The following is a 12,452-nucleotide window of genomic DNA, read 5'->3' as shown; positions in this document are numbered from 1 at the left end:
TTACACCGAACACCTTGCGGAGGTGAGGAGTGGCCAGCATTACTTAAACATAAAACATCAAGAGCTATAAAACTGCTTTCAACAGCCTGAGAAATACAACATACAACAGTCACACAACACTGAGCAGACTGTTCAGAGGGTTGTTCCACACGTGTGCCTCTGAATAGTACATGAGGACTGACAAACGAGTAGAAAACGAGTGCAAACATCTGTGACTCTCACTTCACCTATTCTTTCTATTCTTCTTCTCTCCTCTCACCCGCTCCCTCTGTCACTCCCCAGACACGCCTCCCTTTGCTATCATTGGCAAATGGATCCCTGAGGGAATGAATGATTGACAAGTGTGCAGTGATAACGAGCACATGCACGCGGACACACACACACACACACACACACACACACACACACACACACACACAGCTGACAGACCCACCCTGATGTGTGTGATGTAAGGAAGCACAAATTCACATGCAAGCGTATACACACACACACACACTGTTGATTGGCAAGCATGACATCAGACAGTGACACCCCAATGATTTCCTGTCATGATGTTTGATTGGCAGCCGGTGGTTCCCCCCCCCCCCCTTTCAAGCATGTTCTCTCTGATTACAAAACAATAACAAACCATGTCTAGCCAGAAGAAAGAGTTTATTCCTGCATAAAGAACTTTAAGGGGCAGCCTTTGCTTTACCCGAACCTGACCATGTTGTTTTATGTTATGTGCAGTACATGAAAAGATGACATAGCAGAACAAAACACGCTAGCTAATTAGCGCTGGCCATTAAAAGCGTAATTCACTTTATTAACAAGATGCAGTATATTTGTCAGGTATGACAATACACAGAAAACAGGATACTCACTTCAGGAGGAAGAGGACAATGATGGAGCGGACTGTCTGCTAAGTCTGATCAGTGTTATGGATCATTGAGTTTTCCTGTTACTGTTGACTTGTGTCTGGATGTGTTGGCTTAGAAATATACGAACATAACATTTAGCTGTCTTCATCAATGCCTTATTGTTGTAATCTCTATAACTACATAACATAAACATACCAATCAGATGTCACAAAACACATGATTTTGTGACATCTGATTGGTATGTTTGGTATGTTATTTTGGTTTTTGCATTGTTTTTTTTTTTATTTATGTCCCTTAACATCACCTAACAAATGCCAAAAATACAGTAACACATATCAAACTAACAAAAAGTCATGTTCAGAACAACTGTCTTTACCTGTAACCATTTTACAGATCACACAGTCACAGACAGTTTAATCCAAACACATGCACACATACACAATTTCCATCCGAGCCACCTTACAGCGCATTCCTGAAACACACTCATACTATTTTGCAGATGATTTGGATTTAATGGCGTGTTCCCAATCAGAGTCTCCTGCGAATGATAGGGACCGCGGCAACAGAGTAAGTCCATTTTCTACCATCAACCCTTTCATCTACGCGCACCGCGCTCACACAATCAGACACACACAGGCATAGAATATGTACAGACTTGGGCTACTAAGCCTTGCATGGGGCTCAACCAAAATAGAACCTACAATGGAGCTACTCAGTCCTAATGGGCCCCACCGTTGAGATGGGATAATAGTCCAAACGATGGAGCACTTTAAGTCTAAAAGAGGTGCTGCATTGTGACCAGCTGGTGAGAGCAGAGAGAGAGAGAGAGAGAGAGGGAGAAGAGAAAGAAGGAAAAGGGGGAAAATATGGGGGAAGAGAGTAATTATAGGCATCATTGGGAGGTAATGGAAAGGTAGCAGATTCAAGGCTGAAAAAGAAGGATGATGCTCTAATTGTGACCTCAAGTTTTTTGTCCTGCCCAACCCCGACGTTTTTTTTTTTTCCCCTATTCATTCAGTCTTTGGTTGGTGGCTACATACTCCATTTATGCTGCTCTTTTAGTTTTGAGTCTTGCTACACTAAAACAAACTATTTTTTTTCATTAATACAGCAGTTAGAACGGTGATGGAGGTGAGTACAGCAGTGCATGATTACAACCGTGCATTCATTATCATTGATTCTCATAAATTCACACCGTTTTAAATCTGAAAACGAACAGCATGCACACATAATATTATAATGCACGTCAACAATCACAAACACACACACACACACACACACACACACACACACACACACACGATGCGCCGGCGACTGCAGCGCCTGTACCGCTCTGGTTCTGGTGGACCTTATCCATTTCCAGTCTCACCTAATAGATTACCATATTTTCATTTCATTTCACAGACAGTCTCTCTCTCTCTCTCTCTCTCTCTCTCCCTTTCACAGCCGGCCACACACACACACACATATAAACACAGATGACAGCAGAACCATTCCCACAACCCAAGTTAATTATGTTTATAGAGTGTTAAATTACGGTTGTATGTATATATATATATATATGTGTGTGTGTGTGTGTACGATTGTTAGGAGGGTTGCCAGATTTGTTTGAATATCAACTTTAACTGTCTGAGCACTAAAGAATAAAATATACAGAGTTTGGAGAGATATTAAGGCCACACAACTGCAGACAATTTGCAGAGAACACACACACACACACAAGGAAGATTCACAGTAACCGTGTGCCAACTATATGACAAACATCTGACTCTGTGGCTAATCATGTTTTATCACCACATGAATATCCATGATATTAGGATGTTAATAATGTGAGTGCGAGCGTGCGCGCACACACACGTAGATGATTGGCATTTCTGATTGGCAGGTGGCAGCGGTCCAGATGACAAAGCCAGCTGTCCACTTTAAAGGGCATTTTAAACAAACATTAATGTCTGCTCACAGTGTCAATTAAACGTGACAATAATTACATTAGATCTTTCTACACTTCTACTCTCGTTACTCATTAATGTGAGGAACCAAGTGGAATCTGCACTTTTTTGGCAATTACGGTTGAATTTGGGGAAACCAGTGAAGAGATTTCTACTATAAGAGAGAAATTTGGTATTGGAATGCAGTGAGAGTTTTTGCAGCTGGCGCATTGGATATAAATATAATATAGTAGTTGGTAAAGAGATCCTATCAAATGTGTGAACCAGCCAATGATAAACATTACCATTTCCTACTGTAAAACCAGAGGACTTGGGAGTAAGGTTGAGTATCTCATACCACCTTTCCTCCAGACCATTAGGCTAGTCAAAGTTGGCTTTAGATGAATGTGACAAATCAGCAGCTCGGCCTAGATTGAACTCCTCTGAATAGCACCAATTTGCCTTCTCAGTCTCCCACCATTACAAGCAATCAAACGCAGATAGGGAGCTGAAGCTGGGGGGGGCTGGAGGGGGGGAGAGCAGACGGAGAGGAAAAATTGGAATGATGCAAAGATTAGGGGTGTGTGTTGGGGATGGAGGGTAGAGGGAGAGACGTTACAGAAATATGACTAGAAAGAGGAGAAGGAGAGAAAGGTTGAGATTATCACTGGGCTCTAATCAAGACCCTCTTATGGATGATGAGAGATGGGTTTGTAGTGGAAGGGTCTAAAAATATCCCTGGGTGTGTTATACGGTTTCTTGAGACACTTAAGGCTCGGAAGGATGGATGGTTAGATGAAAAGATGGGAGGATGGATGGAGAGGTGCGTACAAGAAAGGTGCGGTTAGATTAAACTGAAGATATTTTTGGGGTGTGCTGCATAGGCTGTGCAGACCATAATCAAACGGAGTGGAATATAGGCTGAAGAGAGATGGATGAACACAGAAAGAAGGGATTAGGTGTAACCTTTACTGAACTCTGTGGCACTTAAGACATTGCTAAGATGGTATGACAGAGTGATGGAGGGAAGGAGGTGAACGAAAAGATAACTTTAGGCGTGTAAAGTAGTCGCTTGGGGCTATAAAGGAGAAGGGATTGCGGAAAAGAGGAAGGCAAAGAAGGAATGAATATATCACATTGTGCCACCAGTGAGCCATTGGTGAAACATAACTTGCACATTGCTCCACTTTAACACCACAGAACAGTTTTGTTGAAAAATTTCTTGATTGTTTGACTGACTCACTAACAAAAAAAACAAGTATAATTTAGACAAGATAGTAAAATGCATCTACACCTCAGAGACACAGAGTCTTTATCTGTACATAATTTTGGATTAAGGCATCATAGTTACCAACGCTTGTTTGTAAAAGATAACTGTAATCTATTGATAAGCAGCTGTCTCTTTGCTCTTGTTAGTGTTTTAATCAACAGAATCACAATGACCAAATAATTAATTTCAGACAGCTAAACATGGACTCTTACAAATTAAATTAACGAGCACAATATGTGACTATTTTACAACACCTAACGACAAAGGATTAAGGAGCTGTGATTTTGTGATGATTTGTACACGTGAAATCGGACTTGGCGCTGAATGACCTGTGAAATCACTATGGACAAGCGATTATTTTGGTAACATGTACACATATGGCTGCAATAACATAAGTGTTCTGGTCAAATATCAGCTATATCGACATCATCACTACCATCCACCTGCTCCACTCTAAAGCTCGATTTATGGTCGCTCAGAACCGGTTACTTAAAACGTGACCACATCAGAAATCAGATGTGTTTATAATTGTTCCAGACGACTTCACTCAAAGGCAGAGTGAAAAGCCGGAGAGGGGTGGGGGGACGGGGGGAGATGTGATATTGTTTAAATACAGAGATAACAGTGCATATTTTCAGACAGTCTCTCCTGGAAGGCAGTCATAAGACAGAAATAATTGTGTCATGAATGAGAAAGGACAGCTAGAGAGAGGTTTTCAAATGGTAGTCCACATTATCGGATTATCGGAACAATCCATTATAGGAACAATAACAATAATTAAATGTTCTTATTCATCAGTCAAAAATATCAGCTAACCGCTACCTAGTTATATGTAATGGAGCATATTCCAAGGTGGAGTCCAACTGCGGCTGAAACAAATGTTTTGAAATTGTGTTACATCACTAAATTTGGAATTATTTACATTGAATTATATGGTCAGTTCACCCAATTCACAAAAACAAATATTTTCCAATTTACCAGTAGTGGTGTAGGATATCTGCTGCTTAGATGTCTGTTGCCGACCCAATAAAAATGGAGGTGAATGGTATTTTATTTGTGGAGCTCAAAGCATTACAAAGTTTAATAGGAACAACTCAACTGTAACGACTCTATATAATAATCCACACACTTTAAGCTTAATTCAACATCTGATAAAGCTGTTTTTATACATCCTAAAGTTGCATTTTGTGTGTAATGATAGGCTGAAGGGGCTGATACTTCAGGTGGAATTGACAATAAAAAAGAGAAGCAGGTAGGTAAGAGGGTTGGTGGGTCTGACATTAAATTACAATAATAAAAAAATAAGTGGGTGACCGAAAAGGAACATACCACAAACCTCAATCCATCCACTTATCCATTTAAATTTCCACTTTTGGTGCACAAAAGGAGTAAAGACCCATTTACACTCTCTGAACTGGCGATGACAGCATTTTAATATCATAAAAAGGAACATTTCTGCTCATCATAAGAAAATCTCTCGTCGATGACTGACTACTGTAGATATGAGAGAAAGCGAGCAGCACGGAGTCGAGAACATGAAAAACAGGACGGAGAAGTGTTGAAGAATAAGGTGTGTTTCAAAGAAGTGAGCACTGAATGTATTCAATTTAGTCAAATGAGTGCATATTAGTCTAATTGCCTAATATTTCACTATAAATAACGAGCGACTCTGAGATATAATCATTGTGATAAAATGTGACTTTGAAATCTGGAAGTGTTTTTCTGTGCTCTGGTTCATACAGACCGCTTTTGTGAGTGTTATTTTGAAAGGGTGCGTTTTTTTTTTTTTTTTTTGTAGAATAAATTGCATGCAAGTGTTTTTCTAAAAGATCTGTATCTATGTAATGGTCATGTGAAATCCCATTTCAGTAACAACCATGGTGAAAAAAAAAAACACACACAACCTGAAATTAAGTTCAAATTAAGGTAGAAAGTACAAATTGTTCATTGAAACACCCTTTTTAGCTGTGTGTATGTGTGTGTGTGTGTGTGTATCTTTGCCCTCTTTCACACTGGAAGATATAGTGTTAAAGTTAATCACATGAAATAGTTCTGACAGATAATTTTAAGCACCTCTTAAGGAAATTGGGGCACCGCTCTTAAAGTGGTTTCTGTGTGCCTGTGAGCATGTGATAGTGTTTCATGAGGGGAAAAAGACCTTGGTGTGTTCATGTTTTAGGGTTTTTTGGGTTTTTTTTTTTTTGTCTAATACTGTATGAATGGAGGTCTAAAGACACTGTGCTAGTTTATGCGCCTACAGTATATTGAGAGAAAAAAAGTTGATACATGTTTGAGGATTAGGATATCAGATTGTCTGACTCCGTCTCATTTTCTGACACTGGACAAAGACAGAGTTGTTGCCTAATACAATATGTAATATGTATAATAATAATAACATACTGTAGATAGATACAGGATAGACAGAACCAGTGTGTTTAACCTATTGATGGAGATAATCGACTGAATTAGGCAATGTTGAAAAAGATAAATAATTAGTCTATATTTACAGTTTACAACATGTTTATTATTTGTTTGTACCTGGATGAGATATTCAGATTAGTAAAGTGTTTAAATGTGTGTAGTAAGAACATCACTGCTGAATCCATATTACACTATACACAAACACCGCTGTAACTGGAACGGTTGCTTTCCAACCAATTACAACAGTATCCAACACCTACTGACATCAAACGCTGGATAGAAGTGATTTTACCTTTCTTGGTCATTTTGCATACAAAGAAATACACATGCAGTAAAATAATATGACCGTAAATACAAACTGAAGACCAACAGTTTTGAAATTAATCAGCTCCCGGCGCCCTGGTAGCCTACTGGTTATGAAGCCTACCACACAACTGCAACATCTGGGTTTTGTCATAGCCATCTCTCTACCCCTGTTTCCTGTCTCTCTACACTTTCCTCTATCTAAAACATACAACAACATACTCATCTCCATTTCCTTCTATCTCTCACAGGCTCTCTCTTACACACACACACACACACACACACAGTTACTCACCTCAGCAGGCCGAATCCTATTTTCTTGCTCTTCTTTTCTGTCTCTTCAGATTCTTCTGCTTTCTTCTTCTCTTTTTCTTTTCCTTTCCCCTTGGTCTTTTCTTTCTTCTTTGTTTTCGCTTTCTTTTTCTTGTTTTTTTTGCCTGCTTTCTCCTCTATCTGATCTCCAACTCCCTGGCGGGATGAACTACTTGCCGGGGTGTCCCGGCCTGAACTCTGCTCTGAACCGTCATCTAGAGGAAAAGGAAGAAAGCAAGAAAGAGGATTAGAGACAGTGGGGGATGAAACACAGTTAAATCAATTAATGAGTGATTTCCCACCAAAGCTATTTCTTATAAATTGAAGATAATTAATTATTTGAGGCTGAATTTAATCTTATATTGTTTACTACAACCCAGCTCACTAATGGCTTGATCAACAGCTAACATTAATTATTCCAAACCATCCCGAGAATCCCTTTTTTTTGAGGGAGCAGTTCAAAGCTAACAGGGAGATTGGGGCATGGCCTGTGGTCAAATAAGCAGATCATATATCATTTTAATGTTTTTAGATAGTGCTAAGTCAGTCATGAAGTTTAAATGAATAAGGAGAAGAGTTCAGTGCTGGAGGAAGAGCGCCCCGGTGAACATTTAGCGTTGGTGTTTAGCTAACGCCCTCATAATGGTAAAATACAATGAAGACCACATAACAGGTGGTATCACACAAACACACACAGCGATGCGTATTAACAAAAAGAAACAATTAAACAACAAGGTATATATCACCAGCATGAATACACACGACGACATAATGTTAAACTTTCTCTACTCCACATCTCCGTGGCAGATTTATTAACACTACAGTGAATTAATTAACTCTTAGGAATAAGAAAGTGAAAATGTTCAAAGCGTAACTGTGATGCCTCATTACTTCTTCGACAGACTGGAGACCTGGCCTTGAATAACAACAATCACACACACATGCACGCGCGCACGCACACACACACACACACACACACACACACACACACACACACACACACACACACACACACACACACACACACACACACACAGACCACTTGTCAGATTTTATAAGATAACAAAACTAAATTAGTTACTTCAATTGAGATTTAACTTTGTGTGGACATTCACTTCAGCCTTAATTAAAAAAACTGTCTAGCAACAGAATGAAATTGTAATTGTATACGTGTGTGTGTGTGTGTGTGTGTGTGTGTGTGTGTGTGTGTGTGTGTGTGTGTGTGCACTAAACCAATGTCTGTCCGCACACAAAATATACATTCAAGAGTTATAGTGAGAGTTCTTCATGACAAATAATTCATTTTATTTATACTTTATAGGTGTATTTATATATTTTTCTTAAAATCTGAACAGCAAAGTCAGGAAAACAAAATGTGTGCAGACCACTGGTTTGTTCTGACCCACTTCAAAGATTTGGTGAATCGAGACTGATCGGGTTGTACTTGGATGTTGCAGCAGCCTCTCCGTACTGATACTGATACTGTGCAGGTGAGCTATTTTGCCATGTGCTATCATATCAAGCAAATCACTGCACTATTTGTTCAACTCCACTAAATCCTAACATGATGCAGAGCTCATTCCAAACCACAAATATAAGAATTTGCTCTTTTTTTACGAGTGATCCCTGCCGCTTATAGAGATGGCGTGTGAATAAAGACAAACAAAGAAAAACAGAAACAAAAAGAGAGGGAAGGTATAACACACGAGTGAAGGTAGCAAAATGTGAAGAAAGACAAGCAGAGAATGACAGAAACAACTATTCACCACTATAATCCATCCCAGCTGACAAGAAAACATCAAAGCTAGTGACTCAAAGCCCCGAGTGAAAAGACCTCTTGACAACTGAATTCACTGGAATCTGTGAAGCACTGTGGTATTAGCTGGATTCAGCCAATGATCCGACACAATGCATCAGCTACACGTTATTATGGATCCCACTGCCTTTCTTGGCAAGACACGCCCTGGGTAGCGTTCAAGTGCTGGTATTGGCATGAACCCTGACTGAGTATTCAAAATGTTAGCGATGTTTGTCTTCCTAATCACCAGTAGGTAAAACTGTTCCGCCTCTCAGAAGCTCATAGATTGTAGCTGACAAACATTTACATTTGACGTTGAATTGAAGATATCATTTATACTCACGGATTTACAAATATAGAGAAAGAGAAAGAAAGAAAAGGATTTCCTGAGTGTGCGTCAGAGAACTGTTCTCTGTCAATTAACAGCAGCTCTCCAAGTGTTGAACGTTTATAATGGTGGTGACAGATGTGGCCGCTGCGTGTGTGGTGTTGACATGCCCTATTAGTCCTATCCTGTGTGTAGTGTAGTGATCTGAAACAGCCTGACTCATTACTCTGGTGGTGACTGATAAGAGTTCGCTGCTAATAACACGGCTGGGAATTGAACCGCACCTCCCAGTGAAACAAAACCGAGCGGCTACCATTTAGTTCCTCGATAAATATTTAAAGCCAAACTCAACATTGACTCACATACTGTAGGGCGATTGCTTCTGTATTGGTTCGTAATAATGAATGTGCTGACACTTTTGAGGTGCGGTGAACTTCTGCTAATACCCCCTGTCTTGCTTTGATGGAGAAACTGTGATTGGGGAATATGTTGCACATGGAAGTAAGCCATGAGTATGCATCAATCACCGTGTATCACTGAAGATATGCTGTATGTCAACCGTTACATGTGAATTACACAGATAGTAAATCCCTGTCAGTTTGAAAATGGCATTAACTGTAAAGAGTGAAATAGCTGCTGTTGTGACATCACTGGTAGGGGCGTGGTCAAAAAGTGCAAAATACTCTGAAGTTTCAGTGTGATTGAGTGTTGAATTATTTTTGCCTCTACAAGACAAATTCCACACACTAACTCTCTTACCATCATCATCCTCAGGCGGCCCATCATAGGATTTATCAATAGCTGCTCTGAAGCTCTCGTTGCAGCCTCTTCCTCTGATCATATTGGGGCGAGGACGGTGGAAGGGGAGGAGTTCGTTTTTTCTGTTAACCTCTGACATGGCGGTCTGGAGGCTCTCCAACGAGCTGGACTTTTTCAGGCCAAGGGTAGGGCCGAGTTCCACAGGAGTCGATGGAGCTAAAAGGGGGGAGAGAGAGAGAGAGAGAGAGAGAAATATAGGGTAAGGGATGCGTTTTGTATCAGCGCCAGTTGAAACCATTTGAATTTTAAAAACAATAAAACTACCTCATAAAGCCAGAGCTGACATTTATTATCAATATTTTATAGAGCGAAATGGTTTAGTGGGATGTGCCCATTTTTCCCAGGTCTGATTAGGTTGTCAAATAATAAGTTTACCCTGCTGTGTTTTGCTCTGATTGGGTTAAAAAGCCCATGGAGACACTGGCTAGGAGCCAGAAAGACAATGACATGGCTACACACAGGAGAGCAGAGAAAGGGAAAAAAAAAAAAAAAAAATGATGCAGTTAACTATGCTGTTGTTGAGTTTGTGATGGATGTGAGGTCTGCTTTACTGTTACTGGTTCTCCATCCATCATTACAAGTATACTGAGAGAGATATTACTGAGGGAGGGAGGGATGCAGCAGAAAGAATGATGAAGAGGAGAGCGATGGATGATAAGACAGGGCAATAGTGGAAGTATTCAAGGGAGAGTAAAGCAAAGACATGCTGTGAAGGTTCACAATTTCCCTGCATATACACTTCACAAGTGGGTTAAAATAGCGAGGCATGCCACCCTTGCGGGCTCTGCATTAAGCAGGCTACCTAGCAATAGTTGCTATGCTGCTGCAGAGACCCAACCAAAGCCAATGACATTCTGACTGCTGAAGCTGGTCCAAGTTCAGCTTCAAACCCCCCCGTAATGTTCCCACCATGTCTGATGATTGCTGATTGTAGCACAAAAAAAAGGGGAGAGAAGTTAACGTGTCCTTCCAATTTAGTTTGCCGCGGTGTGCCATCTAAAAACAGGGAGACACTGATGGTGGGCGAGATGGGGAGGAGAGGGACACAGGGGACAGATAGAGAGAAAATTAAGTTTCCTCTGGGGAATACCATGGTGGCAGAGAGGAAGACAGAGAAAAATGGGATGAAGGGAGGAAGGCTGGGCTTGCTGCCAGCTCAAAATACTGGTAATCCTTATACACACATACACACACGCACACACATTTTGGATTCCTTGCTGGCTCTGGCTTGTCGATATGATGCCACTGTGATTCATGATAGCTAAAGCAGAATCACTTTAGCTAATGATTCCCTATACACATGACTGTGTGTGTGTGTGTGTGTGTGTGTGTGCGTGTGTATGTGTGTGTGTGTGTGTGTTTTCCTCAGAGCAGGGAAGATGAGAGGGTTGATGTGACTTCCACATCTATTTAAACAACCATTAACCAAACACACACACACACACACACAGAGTAATAACACACATGGAATGTATGCACATGCATAATGTAAGTCGGCTGCTAGGAGGGGAAATGGACAAGGGCCATGACTGGTGACACTCCCATCCATAAACACAGTCCATATGACATTCATACTGAAGAAGTAACATCATTTACGTGACATGTAGTTAATCTATATTAAATATAAATTTGAAACTGTAGGTTTTTTTTGATAAAGCTGAACAGATCTGAACAGACACATTACAGAAGATAACTGTCTTTGTCACACTGTAACAGTAAATAATACTCTTCTGAAACAAAAAGCCGTATTCAACCCACTATGTACTATGTAAGAATCAAATTTTGAGAAATTCCACAAAATTGCAGGAATGTAATTTAAATGACAGTGACTCTATGACATGTATTATATAGTAAGTGGGTCTTAGATTAATAGGCATAAAACCCATAATTATAGAATATATATGTCATCAGTGAAACACACTTTTGCTCATGACCCTAAAACTCTCAGTCAATAACAGCCTCAAACTCAATGCCAAAAGTCAAGGCAATGTAATTAAATTCAAACCTTTTTACTAGTAAATCCTACACAGTTTTCAAACAGATAGGTAGTGTCCTGTACTGTACACTACACTGTGTAATGTCACTTTAAAAACTTCTTTTCACATCTTTGTAGACCAGTGTTTTTGGCTGTTGTACCACTGAACTCTCAAATGTGTCATGCTGCAGAGATGTCCTGGCCTACACATCATATTCTAAAGAAAACATCTTTGTTTACTACAGATTCCTACAAAAATCACACCATTATCATTTTAATATGTTTCTCAATGAAAATGAGAATAATGATGTAATAATTATGATCCTTCTAATATCACAAATCATATCACAATTGCAATATCGGTCAAAATAATCGCAATTAGATAATTTTTTCGAAACCATTCAGCCCTTCTTATGACCACTGGTGACCGACTTTACG

General features: G+C 39.9%; 1 protein-coding gene across 6 annotated transcripts in view; it reads right to left on the bottom strand.

Annotated features, from left to right (window-relative positions):
• Positions 1-12,452, bottom strand: part of pard3bb (par-3 family cell polarity regulator beta b) — a 228,620-nt gene that overhangs the window by 90,124 nt on the left and 126,044 nt on the right. For all 6 annotated transcript variants that reach the window (XM_044365206.1, XM_044365207.1, XM_044365205.1 and 3 more), the window contains 2 exons: positions 9,980-10,195; positions 7,078-7,309 (listed from right to left, as the gene is read on the bottom strand). In XM_044365206.1, the coding sequence (XP_044221141.1) occupies positions 7,078-7,309; positions 9,980-10,195 (448 nt within the window). The remainder of the gene's footprint in view (positions 1-7,077; positions 7,310-9,979; positions 10,196-12,452) is intronic.

The sequence above is a fragment of the Thunnus albacares genome, chromosome 11 (assembly GCF_914725855.1).
Source record: "Thunnus albacares chromosome 11, fThuAlb1.1, whole genome shotgun sequence".
Classification (NCBI taxonomy): domain Eukaryota; kingdom Metazoa; phylum Chordata; class Actinopteri; order Scombriformes; family Scombridae; genus Thunnus; species Thunnus albacares.
Note: the sequence above shows the minus strand (reverse complement) of the source record. Positions and strands in the feature narration are given on the sequence as shown.